This window comes from Elgaria multicarinata, chromosome 7 (genome assembly GCF_023053635.1).
Source record: "Elgaria multicarinata webbii isolate HBS135686 ecotype San Diego chromosome 7, rElgMul1.1.pri, whole genome shotgun sequence".
NCBI lineage: Eukaryota > Metazoa > Chordata > Lepidosauria > Squamata > Anguidae > Elgaria > Elgaria multicarinata.
In genome coordinates this window covers 4,418,019-4,430,769 of record NC_086177.1, presented here as the reverse complement: position 1 = coordinate 4,430,769, position 12,751 = coordinate 4,418,019, and the positions used below count along the sequence as shown (strand labels likewise).

Here is a 12,751-nt window from a genome sequence, read left to right as displayed (position 1 = left end):
GTGCTACATCTGTTATACTGATTCCTTAAAAAAAATTGCATGCTTTGGAGGAGGTTTGGGAGTGAGGATCCTGGATGAGAAGCCATGGGGAAACAGGACATGGAAAGTCTTTTAAGACAATTCTTATAAACAACAACCCACATGGTTGTCTGTAAATCACTTTCAGGCAACAAGGCGGAACACTTCTTTAAACTGGAAGAGCTGGTCATTTTTCATATCATGCTACTCATCATAACCATCACAATTTATTTGTACACTACTTTTTACCTCCAAAAGGAAGCACAGAACAGCTAACATACTGGCCCCGGGATAGAAACCTGTGGTACCCTGCTGGTTACTGCCCTCCAACTCAATGTATAGCCATTAATGCTGACTCTGAGTGCAGTTAGCCAGCCATTTGTGGACCCACCCTACTGTAATGCCATCCAAGCCAAACTTTAGGAGCTTGTCAATGAGAGTGCCATGTGGAACCTTGTCAAAAGCTTTGCTGAAATCAAGGTAGATTATGTGCACAGCATTCCCTTGTCCACTAGAGTAGTTATTCTGTCAAAGGAGGAGACAAGAATTCTCTCACATGACCTATTTTTGACAAAGTCATGCTGATGCTTAGCAATCACAGCATTGTCTTCAAGATGCTTACAAATGGCCTGCTGTATTACCTGCTCAAACATCTTTCCAGAGAATGGTGTTAGGCTCACTGGTCAATAATTACTGGGTTCCTCTTTTTCTTTTCTTTTTTCTTGAAGGGGGGAATACATTTGCTCTTCTCCAGTCCTCTGGCACTTCCCCAGCTCTCCAGTACTCCTCAAAGATAATTGACAGAGGCCTTAGCTAGACCTAAGGTTTATCCCAGGATCGTCCCAGGGTCATCCCTGTTTATGTAAATGACACACAGGATATCCTGGGAGCAAGCAGGGATGACCCTGGGATAAACCTTAGGTCTAGCTAAGGCCAGAGTTCCTGACAACTCTTCAGCCAGTTCCTTCAATAGTCTAGAGTGCATTTCATCAGGGCCTGGAGACTTGAAGGCATTCAAATTGGCCAGAAGTTCCTGTACCACATCCTCCCCTGTTGTATTTGTTCCCAGTCTTTTCCTCTCAACTCATCATTTCCCTTGGATGTAAAACAGAGGCAAAATAGTAGTTGAGTTCCTCTGCTTTCTCTTGGCTTCTGTTAAGATTTCTCCATTTAGTGTAAGCAGTGAGCCCACCATCTCCACTGTCTTCCTCTTGCTGTTCACGTATTTGAAGAAACCCTTCTTGCTAGATTTTGCCGCCCTTGCTAGCCTTATCTCATTTTCTGCCTTTGCCTTCCTGACTTCATTCCTACATTTCAGGGCTAAAGCTTTGTAGACTTCCTTGGCTGTAAGCCATTCCATTCCAGTAAGCATCCTTCTTTAGTATCAACTACTTCGTGAGGTGTCTGTTCAACCACATTGGCTTCTTCTGATGTCTCATTTTCTTCCTCATTGGTATTGTTTGAGACTGTGCTCTCCTTAATTCCCTTTTCAAAAAGACCCAGCTGGCTACAACACTTTTGCCTTTAAGGTTTTCTTCCCATATATTATTAGTTCCTGCTCTGTTTCAAGCTGCATTTGAGGCAAAATCTATTGGCTGCCACTATAGCTCTTGAAGCTTTAATTAAGCTGCCAGCTTCCTAAGTTTTCCACCATCTTTGCTTTAAGTCAACTGAGCTGAGAGCCTAGAGGTTGCTGAGGTCACAGGTCCAACCCTGGGATCTTGCTACATTGGCGGCTACAGTAAACCATTAGCCCAGCCAACAAGTGCATGGTGAAGCAGAAACCCTTTTCAATTTGAACTCACAGCCCCTCTTTCTAAACCCTTGTTATCACATTCTTTCACACCCCACCTTACAACCAGCAGCATAACAAGGATTCTCCCATGGTGCAGCTGCATAGATGGTGAAGGCAGGACAGACCTATCACCCCTCTCCAAATGTGGGCCCTGCTCCTCATAACTGAGAGGCACATCGCTGGAAACTAAATACCTTATAGATTAGAAGATTGAGATGCTTCATTGTAGATGCAAGCTAAAGTCTGCACTGCAGAGACTATAAGGTTTCTGTTATATCCATAGTTCTGATTTCAACTCATACCAAAGGTCTAAGAATGGACTGCACAGTCTACTTTCAGCCTGTAACAACTTTTTTTAAAAGACACAAAAATGCATATTATTTTAAACACATTTTTCACAAGATATGTATTTATGTACTCATATGACCCTGAAACATGTATTTTGTATGCATTTTGTATTCCTGAGGAGCTAGCTTTCCACATGCAAAGAATTTTACCAAAGACGGCATTCAAAAATATAAAAACGCGATTGGCATTCTAAACTGGTACACCTCCACGGAGACTGAATCATGCACCTTCTCTGAGTGTTTGAGTTGCACTCAGTGGCTGGCTTGAAGACGACACAAATAGTTTCAAGCCGGGATTGATTTCGTTTTTAAGCTGTTTATGGGGAGTGGGTGTTGCCCTTTGGATATGTTGTTCCTGACTGGGATGTTGTTTTGCATTTCATGTTGCCCTCCTTAGGAGTCAAAGGATGTTATAATTTCTCTACTTCATTTCACACCAAGCATTGTCACAGAAACATCTCTTTGAAAATGGACCATCCATGTACAGAACGCAATTATCACTACTGCCTAACAAAAAAAAATGTGAGAAAATAAATACCTAGTACTTACCCATGTCAACCTCTCCCTTCTAATACAAGAGACCTAAGCTCACAGGTGCGACCAGTGTGCTTTCAGGTACTGCTTCCATATTCTCATTCTGTCCTTCCATTTTCTGTTTCCAATTTGACACTCAAACCCTAATCACTCAAAATGGGCCTCTCTACATATTTTACATAACCTGGCTCTTGATGCTAGCCAAAGGAACTTTGCACTCATTAGTGGCTGGAAATTTCTCTATAGAATCATAGAATAGCAGAGTTGGAAGGGGCCTACAAGGCCATCGAGTCCAACCCCCTGCTCAATGCAGGAATCCACCCTAAAGCATCCCTGACAGATGGTTGTCCAGCTGCCTCTTGAAGGCCTCTAGGGTGGGAGAGCCCACAACCTCCCTAGGTAACTGATTCCATTGTCGTACTGCTCTAACAGTCAGGAAGTTTTTCCTGATGTCCAGCTGGAATCTGGCTTCCTTTAACTTGAGCCCGTCATTCCGTGTCCTGCACTCTGGGAGGATCAAGAAGAGATTCTGGCCCTCCTCTGTGTGACAACCTTTGAAGAGTGCTATCATGTCTCCCCTCAATCTTCTCTTCTCCAGGCTAAACATGCCCAGTTCTTTCAGTCTCTCTTCATAGGGCTTTGTTTCCCGACCCCTGATCATCCTGGTTGCCCTCCTCTGAACACGCTCCAGCTTGTCTGCATCCTTCTTGAATTGTGGAGCCCAGAACTGGACGCAATACTCTTCAACGTTTTGATTGCTAAACTCAAAGTTGTGATATTTATCTAGGTCTAAGGAGGATTTCTTAAGGTGAAGTCACACTTCTGCCTCCCTCAGGGTGGCCAGATGTACTCTCTCTTTCATTGAAGCATTTATCACATTCTTGACCTAGATGGTCCCCTTCCCCCATCTATCTGCCTGCCTGCCATTAGATATTATCAACCACCCAATGAGGTGAAGTAGACAAGTGGTAGGGTGCATTGCATGGGCACTGTGATCACCAGGGACAGACCACCACCACACTTGCTAGTGTTCAAAATTGTCCCTCTTTCTAGAGAGGAATGGGTTCAATTTCACAAGATGAAGGAATGCAGATTAAGGGGTAGCATTATAAAGGAAAGGGTTGACTCAGTTTTCAGTAACTCCCACTGCAGGACTATTGGGGGCACTGTTGAGAAATGGGAAAACCTGCACCCTATCTCAAATAGAGGGATCACCAGAGGCACGGGGGGGGGGGGGCGGGATGACCAAATCCTATCACAACAGTGACCTCTTGGGCAGTACTTTAATTTCTACCATATGAATAAATGTCAACTACTTACTAATATCGGGGAGAGCAAATAACTGAACTTAGTAACAATGTTGCTGTGGGCCTATGTGACAAATGGGAGTGTGCACCTCCAGCCCTGCAAGGTAGGACAAGCTGTTTTCTATTTCAAAGCTATATCTGCCACCTCCCATGTGATTACTAATTTTTAACCTGGACAAGTGAAAATCCAGGCCGATGGCTTGTACAGTAAAGCATGTGCACACATCCTTTTCCAAAGTTTCCTTTAAACACCTAAAAACTGAGACAGCATGTACCAAGTAGTCTAGGCAGGATAACTTCAGGTTAGGCAAAATAACTAAATCAATTCGTCTCCAATTGAATATATTTGTTCAAGAAAGTTCAGAATTTGTTGACTGGGTTTAAAATAAAATGAATCATAGAATTAGGATGCAATCCTGTACCCACTTACCTTGGAGTAAGCTCAATTGAATTCAACGGGACTTAGTTTGGGGTATACATGTATTGCACTGGGATTGCACTGCTAACTAGCTGAAACTTTATAATCAGAAACCTAAATCCTAAGAATAACTCACCAAAGCAGCTTACAGGTGAGTGGGGGCATGGGGTCTCTACAGTATGATTTAGTCTTGACTCTTTGTCAGCTGCTCAAAGACAAAGCCAGATTTTACAAGCAGAGGTATTTCTATGGAGGGGGAGGAACTCCGGAAGAGAGGTTGGAAATTCAAATTGATCCATCAATAGCCTGAGGCCACAGCTAGACCTAAGGTTTATTCTGGGATCCTCCAGGGTTTGCCCCTGCCTGAGCACTGGATCCCCTGTGTGTCACCTAGATGAATAGGTTTGACCCCTGGACAATCCAGGGATAAACCTTCGGTCTAGCTATGGCCTGTGATGACATGATAATGTGTCTTCCAGGTGATTCCTACATATATTTATTTAACGTAAGGCTGAGTAATTGCAGGGTTGTGGGGAATCAGTCTTAGATGTGTAGTATGCAGATGATAGCACCTATGGCTGCCTGGTAACATCTGTGTAGGTCTGAGCATGTTTCCTTTTTATGTCCGTGATGCACTAAAGGGGAGGGGGGAGACTGTATTTGTCACAGCCCAGTAGCCCAGGACTCGACCACCAGGAGCTCACATAGAATGCAATTAATCTTCCTGTGCACAGAATGCCCATCCTCATGATCAGTGTTTTGAGAGTCATTCATAAGGAGCACAATACAAACTAGCATTCTATCATCTGGGACCTGAAATGAAATCTAGCCGTTAGCAGTCTTTTAAGAAAATAGCTGTTTCATAGACATCAGCACTGACTTGGAAGTATCTGGTCCACATCTCTAGAAACATGAGATATTTGTTTGTGTCTTTCTTTGTAACACTTTGTAACACAAAATCCCACACAAGAAAGATTTCCATTTCCATAACTCCTGTTGCTCAGTAGCAAGACCCAGAAATTGGAACCCCTTCTATCAGAAGGCTGTGATGATTCAGATAACGGGGAAGCCTGGCAGTGCAGGAAGTAGCCCTGGAAAGAGCCCACTAGAGTCTCCCATGGAAGGTGAGCACCAGGAGCCAGGATGTCTTCACCTGTATGGCCAGAGGTGGCCATGCCTCTCTCCTCCAATTCCGAGGACTCCTCTTCAGAACCCTTTCTAGTGCATCACCATGACAGCATATCGGGTCTATGCAACAACCTCTAGGGGCAACAGAAAGCAACCCAGAGCCAGTACCTATGAAATTGCAAAGCCCCTTTAAGCGCCAGCACCATTTACTTTGAGGAGGATGGAACTAGAACCACAAACTTGACAGCAGAACTATGCTCAATCAGTTCCAGATGGTTGCTGACGCAGCTCCTAGCTTTTGGTATCCAACTGACTCTGCCCAGCTCTGGAGTGAGCTGACCATGGTCCTGCTCTCCTTATATCCTGTGGACCTACTGAGTCCACAGTGAGCTGACCATGGTGCAGCTCCCCTGCTAGGATCCCTGCTAAGCATCATCTGAACCCCTTGTGGGCCCCAGCCAGACAAGGACAGCACAACACATATAAAATAGGTTAACACTATAACCAGGGTTGTGGGAATTATATATACACACACACACAAATATTATTTGATTGTTGCAGAATTTGCTGTAACAGGACATGTCTTCTCGCTGATGTGAAGGGTCAGGGAGCATTGCAGGGTCAGGGAGAATCTGAATCTTTCAAATGGGGAAAGCATCCCTAACCACATGCTTCATGAAGTGATCAAGTCCTGTGCAGGGCTGGATCATAGGTAGCCCTGAACATGTGGATAACCCTGAAGTTCTGAACGTCCTGGAATAGAACCAGGGTAGCGCAGAAGCCCAGTATGGCAAAGCTGCCATTCACCTTAAATGGGTTAATATCACCTTTTTTGTGACAATTAGCAAAGTGCCAGTTATAGGGGGATAGGATGATGCAATCTGCAGCATAGCTGTGATGATAAAGTGTTCCTGACAATCCTAAAGAATGTTTTAGCCAGGAGGCATTCCTTCAACCTGTTAAAATATAGAAATAAACATGTTTGCATTGAGGTATCATGGTCAGAACTACAGCTCTTCCCTTGCTAACTGTATCAGCCACACATTTGCTTTTCACACTTCAGAATTCAGTCTGAGCACCCTTCACTGCACTCTCCTGTGATTTCTTAGAAAAACTGCACAGGATGAGACTCTTTTCCAGATATAGGACAAAAAAATATATGTTGGCTGATGTCATGTCACCCAGTTTCTAGTCCTTTCAGATCCATCTATCACTGCTTTTCTTAATGTTATCAGCTATGTCAATGCATCCTGTTTTATGTGTATGACCTGAGTGATATCTCAATCATTCAAGATGGAAAAAGATGGATTATTCTCAGGATATCTGCTGCTCATCCCTGAAGTTGAACCATTTCCAGTTATATAAATTTACTATGGATCCTAAATGGGAATACTGATAAGACTTTAAAACCTCTTCTCAACTTTATTAAGCAATTACTTCTTTAAATATCCTAGACTGCTAACTGAAAATAAAGCACCTCACTTATGAATGTTACTCCTATCTTTTAGGGGCAAGGCATAAATTTAAAAGTATAAGCATGCACGCTTATTGCTTCTGAAATTCCAAGGGAATACTTTTTTTACTATTATTAAAGTATCAGTTTCTATGATCAACCCTCTTAAATGGCAAAATGCTAGCCCCCAAATTATCTAGGTTTTTAAAAGTGGAGAATTGTTTGATTATGCATACAACATTACCATGATGAATGCCGATATTGTCAGTTACAAGGACTTGTTCACATATTCTGTATGTAATAAAGCTTCTCACCATAGAATTACCCATTTTTTTCTAAAGGACTTTTGCAGTATATTCATAAAAGTGCAGGCTTAAAATTCCTTATTGATCTGCAAAGCTATTCCTAGTAACCATTCAAGGAAAAGAAATTACTGACTTCTCTGTGAAGACTGTAATGGGCAATCACAGTGATACACATCACTTATGACTGGGAAGGTGTGGTTAAACGCTGGAAAGTAATAATAAATGCAATCCAACCCAAATTAATAATGAACACAATGTAAAGCAAAGTCAAATCATTTGTGCCCCATTATTTTAATATGACAGAGTTAAGCATTTGTTTAATTTTAGCTTGATAATTGCCCTTTATTATTAAAAAATAAATTGCAGCCTGCCTTCCTAAACAATTTATTTGCATAAGGCAGTTCACAACAAACATCAATAAACAAATCTAAAATGAACCATAACACACACACACAAAATCAGATCAGAGCAAGACTTGAATGAGAGCAGCTGAAAAATATCATAGCCTACACTGGCTACATAAAACCATTTTTCACTTGATATTTAAATTTCTGCAAAGACAGGTTCAGGCAGGTCTACCAGGGAAGGACAGTCCAAAGTCAGGGTGCCACAAACAAGGCAACACTTTCATCAATCAAATCATAAGTGGTAACCAAGCCACAAAGCAGTTATTTTGAGCTTTACATTGGGCATGTTTGCAAAGGACTGGTTAGAGGAGAACCATCTGAGTTCATTCTCAATTACTTGGTGAAGTTGCTTTTTTCCTTGCCACATGGGCTTCCTCAGGTTAGTAGAGATGAAAACTAAGCCAGCAGTCCAATCCCAAACAAACCAAGCTGCAGCCCAAGCCCATGCATATTTATATGGAAGTAGGGCGTACTAGTTTTAGTAGGGCTTATTCCAAATAAGCATGCATAAGATGATAGCCTTAGAATACCTGACGGAACGCCTCTCCCAACGTGAATATAACCGGTCACAACGTTCAACATCTAAGGTCCTCTTCCGGGTGCCTACTCCGAGAGAGGCTCGGAGTGTGGCAACGAGGGATAGGGCCTTTTCGGTGGTGGCCCCCAGACTATGGAATGATCTCCCTGACGAGGCTCGCCTGGCACCAACGCTGCTGTCTTTCCGGCACCAGGTTAAGACTTTCCTCTTTGCCCAGGCATATGGCGGCGCATCTTAATCACCCACATGTTTAGTTTTTTAACGGTTTTTAATGCTACATACATACAATGCATCAGCTGGAGTTAGAGAAGAAAATAATCTATATTGCATACCACCGAAATGTGTCTCTTAACAAGCCTAACTGGAATTGTAGTGGGGGGGGGGTCGGGGTCAAGAACAAGGAAAAGGAGAATATGTGTGGGAAAATACAACATGAACAATATTTACCCCTTATCTAATTTATCTGAAAGAATAGGCAATCCAATTTTGAAACATCTTCAGAAGCCAACTATCTTAGTGAAGCAACTAAATCCAAAACATTTAGAACTCCCCATCTTTTCATTGCTGCCTACAAGCAGCTGGAAGGTCTCCAAATCTGATCAGAGCAATGGCACTGGCAGGGGGTCACCCCTTTGCTACAGCACTGTTTCCCTAGATGTAAATCTCTTGAAGCCACTGTTCATGTCACTGATATTTTGCAGGGCAAATAACGGTTCTGCGAGTGTGTGATTTAGAGTGAAGAAACAGCTCGGAGGGAAAAGGTTAAAATGAAACCCTACTCTCCTAGTTCTAATACCCTAACCAAATTTGGAAGCCACCAGCACATCATGACTGCTTTTAGGTATTTAAGAAAACACCAGGACCTCGTCCTAGATCTTCTGCATCTTATCTCTTTTGGCCCAGAACTCAGGTGCTTGTTTGAACTTTCTGAAAACCACATACTTGGGTCTACATCAACCCTGTAACTTTATCCTATTTATCACCTGCGCCCAGCAGAGAGGGGACACTTTGCCACAGAAGGATTATCAGAGCATCCCTTTACTCTTCAGTGGGATGATCCAACATCCGTCAGGGAAACATCCCAAGTAATTCTTTTCAGGAAAATCCAGCATAAAATTTACACGCATCTGGGAAATAGAATTCGGGATGACAAGTCAGCATCTATCTGCACAGCAAACAAGCACACCAAGAAGCGCTTTTCCCATTGAGAACGCACAGAAATGATTTGCATACCAAATATGCTGCCACGGACCCGGTCCATGTAGCTCTCAACCCCCACTTGGAATAATTAAAAAGGGACGGGGGGCAGGGGCGCGTTGTTTACACGAGGCAGTTGCTCCTGGCGCTGCCTTACACCGCAGACGCGCGGAGTTCCGCCGGCAGAGCAAGCAGCCCCCGGCCAAGCAGCGGCGGCAGAGTAAGCCGGCCGGCCCTCGCCTCCGTTCCCGCCCCCCGCAAGGAGCCCAGGAGTCGAGAGCCGCGGCCGGAGGCACAGGAGCCGCTCGCGCGTCCCCAGCACGAAGGGCGCCGCCGAGGTTCGCCTCCCGGGGGACTGCAGCAATGCAGAGCACCGCGCGAGGACCTGCTCCAGCGCGGCTTCCAGACGGCGGGACGGCCCTCGCCCGGCCCCCCACCCGCGCCCCGCTCCGCCCCGGCGGCCTCGCTCACCGCAGTCGGCGCACAGGATCCTGCCCACGTCCTTCTTGAGGTTCTTGCCGCTGGTGTCGAGCGGGGCGAAGGAGGTCTTGAAGACCAGCGGCTGCTCGGTGGGCTCCAGGAAGAAGATGTAGCGGTGGTTGCGCTTGACTCGGAAGCAGGGCGCCGGCGCGGAGCCCACGCGGATGAGCTGCTCCCGCTGCAGGCCGCCGCTGTGCGAGGGCCACAAGTCCAGCACCTTGACCACCACGCCCGGCGCCCCCTCGGCCTGGCTGCCGTTGACGCCGCCCGCCGGCGCCGTGGGAGATGGAGAGGCGGCGGCGGCGGGCGGCAGCGCCTGCACCTTGCCCTCCAGCACCACGGCCGCCGAGTACGCCTGGTCCTGCACCGAGCGCAGGCTGGGCGAGTAGCAGGCGAGCGACACGCCCAAGAGCAGCATGCAGAGGCCGGGCGCCGTCGGAGCGCGCCTCATGCCGAGTCAGCCGCAGCCCCAGAGCCGCCCGGGCCCGGCCCGCCTCGCCCGTGGGCCCCGCCGCCGCCGCGTGCTCGTGCTGCTGCTGCTGCTGCTGCTGCTGCTGCGGCCCGCGGCCCTGCTCGGGGCACGCAGCAGGCCGGGCGCCTCTGCTGTGGCTGCCGCCGCCGCCGCCGCCGCCGCGATGCCGCTAGAGGCTGAGGCTGCTGCTGGCGGTGCTGCTGCTGCTGCGCGGCGCCTGCCCGTCCTCGTCCTCCTCCAGGAGCGGCTCTGAGCGGCACCACCAGACCTGCCGCATCTGGCCAGGCCATTTGGGGGGCGACCAGGCGCCAGCTGCGAAACCGGAAGCGGCGTAAGCTCGGGGCTCGGCCGGCCTCCCGCCCGCTCCGCCACGCAGGGGCTGCGGAAGCCTCCCCCGCCGCACGCGGCCGGGCCGGGACACCCCTGCGCCGCGGGGCGGGGCGCGCGACTTCAGGCCCAGCGCCTCCCCGCGCCACACCCTCCCGCCGCGGGGCTCCAGCCAGGGCGGGCAGGCCACCCCGCGCGCGCGCGCGCCCCTGCCCCAGCGGGGCCTCCCCCACCCCTGCCCTGCGCCCAGGACGCGGGGAGTCCCTCCGTCCCGACCCCCTTCACGATTCGCGGGAGGGCGGGGCGAGGCGCCCACTGCCCGCCCCCTCCCCGGACCTACCTCTAGTCCATCTGCTCGGCCGGAGTGGCGGCGACGCCTGCCTGCCTGCCTGCCTGCCTGCTGCCGCACGAAGAAGGCGAGGAGCAGGTGCCTGCACCCGGGAGGCGGCGGCGGGGGGGCTGCTACAAGTCCCGGCTGGGTCCCGCTCGCTCCCTTCTGAAGGGGGAGCAACGCGCGGCGGACGGGGAGGGCGCAGACCGCCAAGCCGAGGGCGGGGCAAGGCAGCCACGAGGCCAAGTGGCCCTCCTTGGGCGCCCCCGAACCTCCTGGCCCCGGCGGGCGAGGCCTTCCCCGGGCGGGCGGCCGTCGAGCCACTGCAAGCCTCGCGCCGGCTTGGCCGGGTTGGAGCCGGGCCGCGGCGGTGATTTTCTTGGGAGCGGAGCGGAAGCCTTCGGGCTGCTCTCGCGGGGAGCGGCTCGTTCTTTGGGTCTGTTGCCTCGGGGGCTTCCGCGCCTCCCCAGGGATTCGCTCAGGGGGAAGTCCGACCTGAGAACTGTCCTAGTCTTAAAGCACCCACATGGTCAAAGTACAAGAGGCCTCCAACAAAACTGAAGCATCCGTGGCCCAAGATACTGAGGGGACGTCTGGAGGGTCCTTTCCCCCCACCAAAACCCGCGTTTCAGGACACATGACGCAGCCCTCCATTCCCTGCAGCGCTGGGTTTTTAACGCAATAATGCACATATTCGTAGTTGCGATTTACCACGACTTTTGGTTCAACACCTGGTTATAGTTATGTGTGAGGGGAGATAAATCGCATTTTGACTTGCGAGCATAGCTTTGAGGGCAGGACAAAGTGATTGGCTGCTTTCCCGCCTATCACGTCTCCTCTGGCTCCCTCGTTCCTTCGCACCGTTTTCAGTTTGAATTATACGATTCTGCGGAGCGCCGCAGATAGAGCTTATAATATTAAAACAAAGGGGGGGGGGGAACGGGCAGCCAGAGAGAGGAGACTGTTCAGTTCCGCTCTCACTTATGGGAGAAAACTCAGTGTGTTTAAATGCTACACCCGCCTGAGCTGACCGCCTCTCCACCCGCGCCCTGCGCTTCTCCTGCCTTTGGGAAACCTTTTTTTTCGGAGGGTTGTCCTTTGCAACGCGCTGCTTTCCTCCCCTCTCGCTTCCTCCTCTGCTGCCTCATTCCTTCCACCCCCACCCACCCCGGCGCTCCACAGATAAAATTTATAGCTTCGCTCATCTGTGCTCCATATCATTCTATGTGCGCATTAATAACTACACTTAAAAAAAAATCAGGCGATATATTGCTGTTGCTGCTGCTGCAGTGTGATGCTCTTTGCCTAGGTTTGAATAAACGGGAATTCGGGTTTATATTCAATGAGGAGCAATCCCATTGTCGTAGAGGGCTGAGATTCCTAGATAAAATGGGACGGTCTTGTATCTCGCAGTCAGAACAAAATAGAACCACATCCCAGTGCATAATGAGCTAAGTCACATATGGTATCGATATTGGTCTGGGCCAGTTTAGTTACTGCTTCCTACAAGTGAATCAAACTCAGATTGGGTGGCATTTCGAGCAGTAACAGGAAACAGGCATCTATGCTTGTTTGATGAAAACTTCATCTAAACATTATGAGAGAGAATGATGCTCAGATCTCACTGAGAGATATCATAGAATCATAGAATAGCAGAGTTGGAAGGGGCCTATAAGGCCATCGAGTCCAACCCC

At 48.5% G+C, this 12,751-nt stretch overlaps 1 protein-coding gene across 1 annotated transcript in view; it reads right to left on the bottom strand.

Annotated features, from left to right (window-relative positions):
* NRG2 (neuregulin 2) overlaps positions 1-10,378 on the bottom strand; it is a 188,342-nt gene extending 177,964 nt beyond the window's left edge. The window contains exon 1 of the mRNA XM_063130135.1: positions 9,919-10,378. Coding sequence (XP_062986205.1) covers positions 9,919-10,378 — 460 coding nt within the window. The remainder of the gene's footprint in view (positions 1-9,918) is intronic.
* Between the last annotated feature and the right edge of the window lie 2,373 nt (positions 10,379-12,751).